General features: G+C 37.3%; 1 protein-coding gene across 2 annotated transcripts in view; it reads right to left on the bottom strand.

Annotated features, from left to right (window-relative positions):
• cntn5 (contactin 5) overlaps positions 1-12,228 on the bottom strand; it is a 100,133-nt gene that overhangs the window by 39,513 nt on the left and 48,392 nt on the right. For both annotated transcript variants that reach the window (XM_087173608.1, XM_023404918.2), the window contains exons 4-6: positions 11,631-11,754; positions 11,345-11,520; positions 3,430-3,525 (exon numbers count right to left, since the gene is read on the bottom strand). In XM_087173608.1, coding sequence (XP_087029734.1) covers positions 3,430-3,525; positions 11,345-11,520; positions 11,631-11,754 — 396 coding nt within the window. The remainder of the gene's footprint in view (positions 1-3,429; positions 3,526-11,344; positions 11,521-11,630; positions 11,755-12,228) is intronic.

The raw sequence follows: 12,228 nt of genomic DNA, 5'->3' as shown, positions 1-12,228 counted from the left end.
TCTCAGTAGTCTAACTGCATGAAAGAAAGAGACTTCACTATAAAAAGGTGCATCTGATCTGACATGTTAACAATGAAATATAGTTAGTGTGTGTCATACTATAAGTAGAATATTTTATATAACATATGAGGCCATGTCATACGACAAACACTAAGAAAACTATTAACCGCAGATAACATCATTAATGCCACTGCTGTTAATCACTGCTCAATGCCTATGAAACAATAATAATTTAAAGAAGTAATGAGAGTGGGATTTGTACAACAACAAGGGATCAGCTTTCTCATCACTATAAAATGACTGCGGGTTTGAACTAAGTCCAAGAAAATAATCCTGAGGCCCCTAAAGATGAAAAAATAACAGGGTCTTAATGAGCCTGTTATTTGCAGAAAGGTTATTTTAATTAATTGGTGATACCATCACAAAGGTAAAACTGGTGTACGATAACTGATTATTCCAAGGTGGACTGATTCCAGTGAGCTTGGTTATGTGAGTGCATGTGTGTGAAGGGTCACGAAACGACAGGATCAGTCATCTCCTAACTAAAAAAAAAGATAGGGCACGGAACGGGATTTCTCTGACTTTAGAAATAATTATCTTTGTAAGATATCAAAGCTATATGCATATAAGTTGAATCTTTAATATTTTATTCATGAATTATAGTGTGATAATCTCGGATATAAACTTTTGAACCCTGGCAATCTTAGCAAAACAGATGTTCTTCTGTATTTAGTATTCTGTAGTATTTAGTAATACATACTGATATACAAATTAAATTGTAATAAAAGAAAGACTGCACAGTTGCTTACAACAAAATATGTGTGTTTGAAGAAAACAAGGAAGATCCAAACATAGTCTTCAAAATCACCCAGAAGAGGAATAAGTGGGTGATACAATGGATGGATAGATGGATGGATGGATGGATGGAATATGACTATGATGAACACAGAGCTCACTTTGACAACATGCTGTTTTCCTTTTGTCCATTGTGCATAGTTCTACACAGTCACATCCATCATTATATAAAAAAAACAAAAAAACAGGACTGTCAGGGAGAAATTAATCTATTCTATGTTGCCTAGCAATATTTCACAACTCTTTGATTCTGCATCCATTATCTGTCTGTCCAGGAGAAATGGCTATATTTTCCTTACACTATCGGAGTCATCTCGGTGAATAACGATTAACTGCTGTTTCAAAGATGCTCAGATGTGAAAGATTTGAACTGAATTCAAACTGAATGGCTGCAGTAGGGTAGAAAGGAATATTTGAAACACAAACTTGATGACTGTATATAAAGATACATATACAGCCATTAATGTCAACAAATTAATTCCATGGTCAGTCTCATTTACTTAATCTACTGAGAGGACTAACTAATAGGTAGAGGAAGCACAATTATACACAATATAGTTATAATCCACAGTCTGGGCTACAGTGGAAACTACACCAACTGTACTCTGTATAGAGTAACTTTACTCTAGTTGCTTTAAAATATAATACAGCAGCAGAGAAAATCTTTCCTACAAAGAATTAACTTTATCAAAGACATCAAAGTTCCCACAGGTTTTATTCAAAGGTCATCATACTTTAGTTTCATGAAAGTAAAACACTATTTACCAGAGACACAAAAACTGGTCACAAGCGCTCAAAGCCATGAAATAGAAAATAATAAACTTTTCACATCTCAGTGATTTCAAATTATTTTCACTCATGAGACCTATCTAATTTAAGTGGCCTTTTAATGTCTTTAAGTCCTCCCACAAACAATTTAACCCAAACATTGTTTAACACTCCCTATACAATATGAATTTCAATTGTGACACGCTCTGACTCACCGAGGCATTCATCACATGGGCAAATTTTATGGCTGTGGCATTTTTTAAAACTATTTAGTTGTTGATCATTTCTCATTTAATGTTAGCACTGTTGAAGAAATAAATGATAAACTTACTTGTATTGTGTATTTGAGCATAATCTATAAACATGAAAAATACGCATCAAAATAAAGGCTCAACAGCCTGCTGAGGCTGGCCTGCCACTCATCTATGAAGGAAATATTCTGACTGTGTAATAATTTTGACTAAACTAAACTAAACTAAACACTAAAGCTTTAAATTTTAAGAGGTACATTTTTATAGCTTTAGTTGAGGAACCTTATAAAATATAAATACATGTTTTCTTGTAACAATATCAACATAGGTTGCTTTATCAATTACTTTGTCTCTCACTGCAGGAGCACTTTAAATACAAATCCTGTGAAAGGGAGCAGGAAACCTTCCATAACCCTTGATAGAAATTTAAAGTTGTACTGTTATTACATGACAGTAATATTCAACTTACTTTAGTTATTCTGTGTTTTAAGTAGCATAAATGTCACTTTGTAGATCTGATTTTTTATGTGTTTTATTTGTTTAACCGTGTATGCTTCACTTCTCTCACAATTAATTTAGTGACTTCATTCAGAATATCAAAACAAGAATGCAAATTATTACAACACTACAGTGTTTCACCACACTATACTTTTGATATTGAGGTTGTTTGATGATATCTAATGTAAAATTGTTTTCAATTGTAGTTTTAATGGTTGAGTGATTATTTACATATAATATATACTGATCTCACTCCACAACATCGTCTCCAGTATCTGATTCTAATTTGATGCTAGTCACACTTCTAACCATTAATGTACGGGGGTTTGACCTGTAAATGTGGTGTGAAAAATTACATGCAGATTACATGGAGCCAAGGCAACACCTGTGCTGTGACTGATAGTAAACTTTAAGGATAAATATCACCTGGAATTATCTTTCAAAAGTTGTGTCATCAATCATGAGTTTTCTCTTTTATTTTTTATATTTTGTCAGCAATTCTGTCGCTGACTTTCTGGTTGCTATCACGTCATGCAAAATGGCATCCAGAAACAGGAGCAGGTACTGAAGAGCTCTTGGCAAACATTCCCATGGGTGCAGTGCCGCAGTACAACAGAGCTGATGCAGACAGAAAGCCTGGATGATTCATGGCTCACATAACATCTTACATTAGAGGACAACTGCAGAGAGAGATATTCAAGATATGCCATTAAAGAGCAGTGCCTATGCTTTGCCTATGTGAAATAATTGGATTGGTGTTGTAACATTTCTTTTCATTTCTAATGATCCAGCAAATTTGGTCTCTGAGAATCTGTACTCTGGCTCTGTTGTTGCCATAGCTTTTCACACTCACCATTTGAACAGTATGGATGAATGGATGGATAAGAGAATGGACAAGTACTAAAACTAACCATCACAATACAATGCAATAAATAAATAAAAAAAATAGGACATTCATAGTGAATAGTGATGAGTTCAATGACTATCCCAAAAGCAGTGGGAGGAGGAAAAAGAGGAGAAAATATTTTTTCCTCTGGCTCTGGGAAAAATATCTTACCTGGTGAATGAGGAGGAGGGGTACACATGAGAACCACACCTTGGCCTTCACGCACAGAAACCCCACCTCTGGTCTTCCCACTGAAAGCACCAAGATCTGAAACAGTACGCAGAGACAATCCTCCTCAGTCACAGTCAGATAAATCATGGTTATGTGGAATCATTTTGAAGGGAATAGAACACTTATTGTTGTCCCTGCAGCCATCCTTCAATTTCATTACATGAATTAATGATGTAAAAAAACACTAATGCATCAACAGATTTGAGCTGGTTTCGAAAGGAAAAGGCTTTGATCCACCACTCCTCTGGTTCCTGGTGGTAGTACCTTGTGTTTTGTCATCTGCTCACACCCATCGGTTGTGTTCACATGTTCTCATCCTGCTGCACTTTTACTTTCACCTCTACTGGTTGTTTGTCTGGTTACAACTGTTTTCAGTATTGATTAATTAGCCTATTTTTTCTCAAATAATCATTTGGTCAATAAAATGTCAGAAACTAGTGAAAAACATCTGCTTTACTGTCCCACAGCCCAAGACCATATATTCTGATTGCCTGTTTTATTTGTATCAAATACTTGCATTGAAGAATCTGCAATGTTTGAATTTGAGCAAATTAAGTGCAAGTTGAATGCTTTACTTGCCCGTTCACCAGCCCAATGGCACACTACCTCCAGCACTGTACTGAATGCTTTGGATGTATACTGTATCATATACTGCACAATTATCCAATATGAATGACCGGGCCAAAATAGGAAAACACGAAATCCCCTGAAGTTGTTGAAAAAATCATGTACCACGGACACACTGAGCCGGATCTGGACTTTGTTTAGACGTCTTTACAATTACATCTGTAGAGATGTCATATTGTTTGAAAGACTCCACTTCTAAACTTTGAATTTTTCAAATAATTTAAATTGAAGAATTAGTTAGAATTAAATCATCCAAAATAAAATGTTACTGTTTTTCGCAGACTTTTGTGTTTAACTGGTTGTTTTTCTGTGGACGTAGGAAAAAGCAGGTTTAAAGTGAAATCCCAGAACTGCAGCCCTTTGGAAACTAATACTGCCTGTTTAATTTCTAGTTGAAACGATGCCAAGCTGTGGAAATCAAGCGACAGGCTGCTGACCCAGGGCAGGTCTCTGTGTCTCTACCACTTTCATCCCCTCACTTTGAGGGACATTGTTTACCCTTACCCTGGCAGTGTTGGATAATTATGCCTTGCAGTGACTTGTGAAACTTGCATTTCCTCTAAACTTCTGGCACATTTAATAATGATCATGGTTCATGGCTTTCATTTTAAAATGCAGCACTTGGTCAATTTCCCTTCAATGTGTATTTCTTTACTTTCTAGAACATCAGCGTGGTCACTTGTCCATTTTTCATCAATAAAGCACAGAGTTGCATTTTATTTTAGTATTGGTCACTTTGTTTTTTTGTTTTTTCTTTAAAACATTTCAGGAAATGGTCACACTCAATGCCATCCACACTAATTCTGAAGAAGCTAAAAGATAAAGAGAATAAATAAATAAGGCTATGGTAAAAAGAAATAGCCCACAATGTTAAAAAAGAATGCAGGAAGAATGTAGATGTATTATGCTGCAGCTTTTCAGTAGAATCAGTCAGGAGAGTAGGCTGACACATAAACTGGATTTGCAAGCATTCAATCTGCACCACAACTCAGTCTGTGATGCTGACCACTTCCTGTGCTTAAAACAAGGCAGACTCAACACTGAACAGACAGTCATTCAGTGCTGGAACAACAATACACAAAGCTAAAATTTCTGAAATACAGATGACTGTAGAGATCCTCTCTTGTTGTCCAATGTTATTCAAAAAGTTGTCCTGTGCTGCTATCCTAGAGTTACTCGATCCCATCATCTTGGCCACATTTGGTATGAATGACTTGTGTTGATTTATTTCTGCTAACAATGTGCCACCAGAGTGCAGAGATGGAGAGCTACTGATTGTCACCATGTTCACTATTGATTCACCAGCAGCTGTCACCACTCACACTTTTTTTTTTTGTCATTGCAGATTCCCTCTACCTCTTTGTCGCTTTTTATTCATCCAACATGAATCATAACTTATTGCTGGTCAATGTCCTCTATTGTACCTTTAATGAGCAAACAGACAAAAGGTAAGATAAGTAGATCTTATCTATTGATAAACAGGGTTAGGAAGGAAAGAAACAAATGAGTCAGTAAATAAGTAACATAAAAACCAACTGACTATTGACCAAGGCTTTTTACATCCGGCTGCTGAAGAACAACAGTAATTGTCTACAACATGACTGCTACTTGGCAGAAACTCTATGTGAGTACGTGTGTTTCTGTGGATATTCCTTTCTCTTCAATTACTCAGCCAGGATATATATTGTGGAAATACTCTTCTTAGCCAGCTTGTCTAATTTAATAAATATTGAATGTAATTTTCGTCTTTATGTATTCCCATCTTGTTATTCTACATAACCAACTGCTACAGCACAGTAACAATTCACCCCACAGTACAGTATATCCAGAGACCCATTACACTGGCACATGGGAAATTATTCATTTTACATCTCGGACAGATGCAACACTGGTTGTTTGGAATAAAGAAGTCATGGTTAGCATGAGCAGTAATAGGTAACACTGAGAAAGATAAAAAAAAACAAAAAAAAAACAGGTGCCACCTACATAAACCTATATTACTGTTTGATTGTTAAGTGAGAAGCACATTGTAGAAGCAACACAGCAATGATCACTTTACTTGTAATTTGGGGTGTTTCAGTTAGAGACAGAAGTAAGACATCAATGTTAGAGACATTCATATGTTATGGACCCAAGAGACGAGGTTCGAATAAAACACTTACTGACCGATCATTTCCCCTTGCAAACTACAGTTATGTAAGTGAATCAATATTAATGACTTTTTAACAATGTAAAACCAGCATGATCGTTACAGCATCCTCAAAAATTACAAGTCAACATATGTCCCTATAAATATTTAAAATCCAGAAATGCAGTGATGAAATTTGCAGCAAGCACAAGAGCAGGTGCTCAATGCAAATCAGCTATTTCAAGATCAGTGTGAATTTAATCAATGGGCATTATCATTTCAGATTTGTAGAACATTTCAGAGCGGGGCGTGTGTGTGTGTGTGTGGGTCTTCAAATGCTCGAGTCAAAGCATCCCGTTAATTTCATTACTACTGTACTGCTCAGAGTGGCTCGATACCTGAACCTCAGCCAGACTCGTCTGCAGAGAGAGAAGAACTCTTTGGGGAGAAAGATCAGAAGCCTCCTTTCTGCCTGCTGCCTTCAAAGTCACGGCTGAAAAACAGCCCAAGTGCGAGTTCAGCAGCTCAGAATTTCAAAACAAAGAGAGAAAAAAAGGATCCTACTCAAACATCTTTGGAGCAGAGTACATGACCAGTGGATAGAATACAGACAGCTTTGACTGAACCTTTCCTCGCGCACTCGGGCTGGTCCTTTCTTACCTCTCCCGATTCCCCACATGAAACTGAGCTGTGTTCAGTACGTCCGCTTGACATAACAACCCTCTGGAGTAGTGGGTATAGTCAAGTGCTGCACAGGCACGTAATTTCAGCATTTGCCCAACCCAGCAAAAATTCATTCATGCCTGCCCGATCTAAACAATTGAATTTTTTTTTTTTTTTTTTTTTACCAGATCCTTGCCCAGAGCTAAAATCTTAACATCAATAAATCACAATTCTCTTATGCGCACACACACACACACACACACAGAAGAAAATACCAACCAAGATTTAGTGAGACTAACTATCATAAGCATAGACAAAATCTTAAAACCTCTCCACAAGAAAACTGGTAACAATCTTAAACAATAATAAAATCAAACCCTTACAATGCCCGACTATTCATGTCAGTTGGCTAGCAAATCCAGGACTTCCAGGGCTGTATTATGGCAAAGGCTAACCACCTCGCTGAAGATAAGCTCTTCCACCATTGACAGTAGAAGTAATTACATCTTTACAAACTATAATATTAACCTTAGCTGATTATTATATGGCCGACTCTGACCTGAACATGTAGAGGATTTAGTGTACTCTGATTGAAATTATAGCCTGCTATAATTTCAATCAGAGTACACTAAATCCCCTAGTGTTGTAATATGATACAACACTCTTTCCCATCTAAAAAAAAGCATTACAAGGAGCTGTGTCCTGCCTGTATGTGATGTCTCAAGTCTTATACAAATCAGGTAATTACTTCTTTAAAACATTCAGTTTATGAGGAAAGGAACTGCTCATGTGTATCTGAACTAGTTGAAGTAGTTGACAACGCACTTCATGTCAACGCATTGGAAATGTGCAGTGCCAACATGAAAAGAGAAGAAAAAGTTGTGCTCCACGCTGAGTGATAAATACCCACCATTTGTTATGCTGAAAGAGAGAGGGAAGGTTCTGCATCCAAATGTGTGCTGCAGGGCGCCTCTCTTTGTTTTCTGTGGCAAGCCTTCTGAAGGGTTGCATTTTAAAGAAATGCAGCCTGAGTATGAGACTATTACACATTCATGGTGTTGAATATACGTTCGGTATATAGCTGAAAGAACACTCACACGAATGTGTCACCTCATATGTTAAACAGACATGGATAAAATTAAAGGAAAAAGAAATTTGGTCATGGGATGAAATGGCTAGATAGGTTTTCCTAATATAGCTTAGTGAAGCCCAGGAGCCAGCAACATATACTAAGCTCTCATGTGAAGTTAAGCATATATAGGAAACAACCTCAATAAGCCAATAACTTTTAACTGTATTCTATCATCATCCCATATATTTCCTAAATTATTATATGTCTTATCATCCCTATATAGTGACTTGTCATGCTGTATATGTAGCACTGTGGAAACCAAATTTTGCTCCCATGTATGTCGAGCATGTACTACAGAAGTAACGATAAAGGAACCTAAACTTGAACTTAATGGATACAGGTTTTTAAAAATGAAGGAAATATGTAATATTTAATTATAATAATAATTATAATATTTCTAATTTTTTTTTATCACAACTTACTACTTATGAGGTGATTACAAAACATCAGGATTTGCATTTTTGGAACCCATTAGATTTAATGGAAATTAATATATGTCCTACACCCACATATATTTTTTTTATTTTTATGTTTTCATCTCTATTACTAACAGCATTTAATCCACAAATATAGCAAATGTTTGTTTCAGTGTTTCTTTAACTGACTGATGATACTATCTGCAACCATTAAAGAAAAATTATTCATTCTCCCACTTGGATATTTCTGACGGGTTCATCAGATCTCACCACAACAACAGTTGGTGAGATGTGGGATTTGTTGCTGACTCAGTAGTACGACTGCGATAGTCACACATGTTTATTCAGCAAGTGACATTTCAGGGCCTTGTCTCCAAACCCCCAGGCCACAGAAAATTTGCTACTGTTCCACAGTGCAAGGCAATAATGTTATTCAGCAAAAAGAGTTGAATAATAATGATATAATTTTATAGGCGATTTTTTGGCTCTTTTTGCTGTTATACCTTGAACTTGGTGCAGGCTGCCTGTGCTGTATCTTTCTCCTCCCTGTCACGCCCCAACAACAGGATACTGACTGACCTGTCTGTTACCGAGACTACAAAATCCAATTTTGTGTACAGATGGCTTGAGTGAAGCTGATGTGTGACAAACAAGTGGCCATCATCTCAACTGACATACCTGCCAGTCAACCAAACATAACCGCAAACATACCCTCTGCTTATGACTTCACATGCTTTCAAAAGATTCTGCCAAGGCCCTCGTTAGGAGAACGGCAATTAGCTATACAGACCAAATTAACTAGATTCATACAGTATCAATCATGGACTACACTGTGAAAACACTGATTTGGATTTGAAGATAGCTTTGGTGGTGGTGTCATTTGCTTTGATATAGCCCATTTTTTGTAATGGGGGATCTATCCCCCATCACAGGTGGCACATCTTAAGGCACTGCACTGTACTTGTATACATGCATGCTGCTGGTTGCTGTTTGGCAGACAGTTATTGAGAAGGAAGATGATACTTTCTTCAGCGTAGTAAGGTTGTGTTAGCCTAACCACAGTCCATAGTCAACCATCGTCCTATTGTCACCCTGTGAAATTGGGAGGGGGACTACACAGCTGTTCATGGCCAAGGCCGTCCACGACGGTCAGCTTTATGTTACATTACCCCCCGAGGAACAGAGCGGAAGAGAAGTGACCAAAAAAAAAAAAAGAAAACAAGTGCGTCCCGCTTCGCTCGCCTCTCTCCCTCATTGACTCCAAAAGTTGTATTTACCACCATAAAAAGCAGCAGGATAAGAAACTGAACTAAATGATGTGTTCTGTCTTTCTGTCGATCTCCTCTGCTTTTAAATCACAGCAGCTCCTACACACAACAAGCAGCTTCATTACAATCAGCTGATCAGGGTGTGTGTGTGTGTGTGTGTGTGTGTGTGCGTGTGCGCATGTTGCAAGCATCGGTTATATGCCATTACATTATATTATATATGGTATATAAACTCTGGCAGGCAAAATTAAATTTAGTATTAATTTAATACTACAAATAATAAGTTACTAGATTAATGGGAAAAGAAGTCAAATACCACCTTGACATTTGCAAATGCATGCGCAATCGACGATCTTTCTAATTACAATCTTGCATTGCCACTGTAAATCTAATGGATAAAACAGTGTCAAGCAAACTCGCAGCATTTATGCAAAACCAAAAATAGCTGCCCATATCCCAGCTTGAAGCTTAGACTAATAAATGAGTGCCTTCATGTTGCGTTGCTCATTTTCAGGCGAGTTCAATTTTTCAGGCAAAAAAAAAGGCTCAAGCCCAATTTTTTTTCCATACTGATTTGGCGCTCAAGTGGAAAGAGGAGGAAGAAAAGCAAAAGATCTGGACAGTTGAGAGGACAGATGAGGGTACATGTTGAGGTGCAGCTTCTGTCCCTCAGAAACTAACAGCACTGTTTTGAAGCGTGTCTATGCTTTACCATCTGGGTATTTCAGCCTGCCAATGCAGTATGGTTTATATTTAATTCAGGACCAGTTTTCTTTTGATTTTTGTTCACTTTTTTGATCACGTTCATATATATGAAGCTTTGGCTGGGGGAAAAAAAAATTGAACAAAAGAGTAAAGAAAACCTTCCCGTGGTTCTGTTGGCCTGAAGAAAATAGTGCTTTTACAGAAGAGAACTTTATCCCTTTTTCCTTTCTTCAAAGTTTCAGGCTAATCTAGCCATTTGTTTCCTAAGAAATGCCTTTAACAAGTGTAAGTCCCCATAACAACACATGTACTATACTTTATAGCAACAGCTCAGTGACTGAGAATGGTAGCTCCCCGTAGACATGCCAATAAGGCTATTATGGTCATTGCCCCAGAGGAAACTATAGAGAAAACCAACAATGCATTTTCCTCTGAACATAGTGCACCTGGTCTTGCCATGTGAGCTGCCTTAGCCTCTGATGATGTTTTGGAGTTAGGCCAGGGGATTACTGGGGAAGAAATGTGCTTTTTGCTCTCATTTACCATTAAGACGTGGTATTTGAGGGCAGATACCCTGTTAGCAGTGCAACCCAACAGTATCAGACGGAGTCAGCAGGAACTAAACACAGCAACAAAGCCTTACTGTAGACAGCGCAGTGTTTATTTAGCCCTGGAACCACACAGGTTTATTTTGACTCATTTAGGCGAAGAGCTTGAAGCTTATTATTTACTATGAGAACCATGTTATTCATCCCAACTGCAAGTCTGAGTGACTAAAGTGTACATTTTTAGATTTTACTCACACAGACACAAGGAGCTACATGCTGCTGTATACAGTATATCAGACTATTTATAGACCCTCTGTGAGCAGAATTATAAAAAAATGGTTGAAATAATGAATAAAAAGTCTACTCACATGCAAACTGTAATAGAGCGTCTCGACTTAAGACGGTCCCAAAGCTGTTGTCTGCTTTACACTGGTACTTCCCATAGTCAGTGATCTCACTTGCATTTGTAATAATGAAGTTTCCATCAATGAAGCTGTAGCGGTAATCTGCCTCTGCATCCACTTCTGTTCCATTGATGTACCAGCTGAAAAACATAAGAAGAATAAGAGATTTTAATATGTTTGTGGTGAATGACAGGCTAATGAGCTGTGAGAATAGGACTGCGATAAGGAGACAGACAAATATATGTCACACCTGTATGTGGGTGGTGGATTTCCCCGTGCTTCACAGTGCATCACCACTTTCTTTTCATCAGAATCCAAAGGAAAAACAACATCATCTGGCTCCCGGACAAAAACAGGTCCAAACTCTTCACTTTCTGTGAGAAAAAGACAAGGATGATTACAAGTATCACAACAGGAGTGCCAATCAGTTTTATTGTCCAGTTACTTCTTCTAGCACTCCCCAGTTTGGTTAGTGCAAGCGTATATTTTGTACCAACATCCTTTGTAGGAGACGAGAGAAAAGGAAGATGTACAGATCCACAGTGTGATGAAATTATAAGCAACAAAATAAACTGTTACAATAACTAGCATGACATTCTGCAGCAGACGGCAGATTTTTCTGACAGATAATAACACTACTGTGACATATTGTATAACTGATGCAGCACTAAGAAGGCGTTCTAGTAATCCTCAAATTGAGAATAAAAAATTTTCCTTCTCAACTAGACAGAGCAAATTTCTTAAGTTAGAAGTGAACCTTTGTGATCATACAGTTAACCTGGTTAGGTGTGATTCATATAGTAAAAAATATAGCAATATAGTATTATATAGATATATTATATAAATTT

Source organism: Seriola lalandi, unplaced genomic scaffold (assembly GCF_002814215.2).
Source record: "Seriola lalandi dorsalis isolate HSWRI2012SDOR001 ecotype SW California unplaced genomic scaffold, Sedor1 jcf7180002054257, whole genome shotgun sequence".
Classification (NCBI taxonomy): domain Eukaryota; kingdom Metazoa; phylum Chordata; class Actinopteri; order Carangiformes; family Carangidae; genus Seriola; species Seriola lalandi.
The sequence above is the reverse complement of the archived record's forward strand: the minus strand, read 5'-3'. Positions and strand labels throughout refer to the sequence as shown.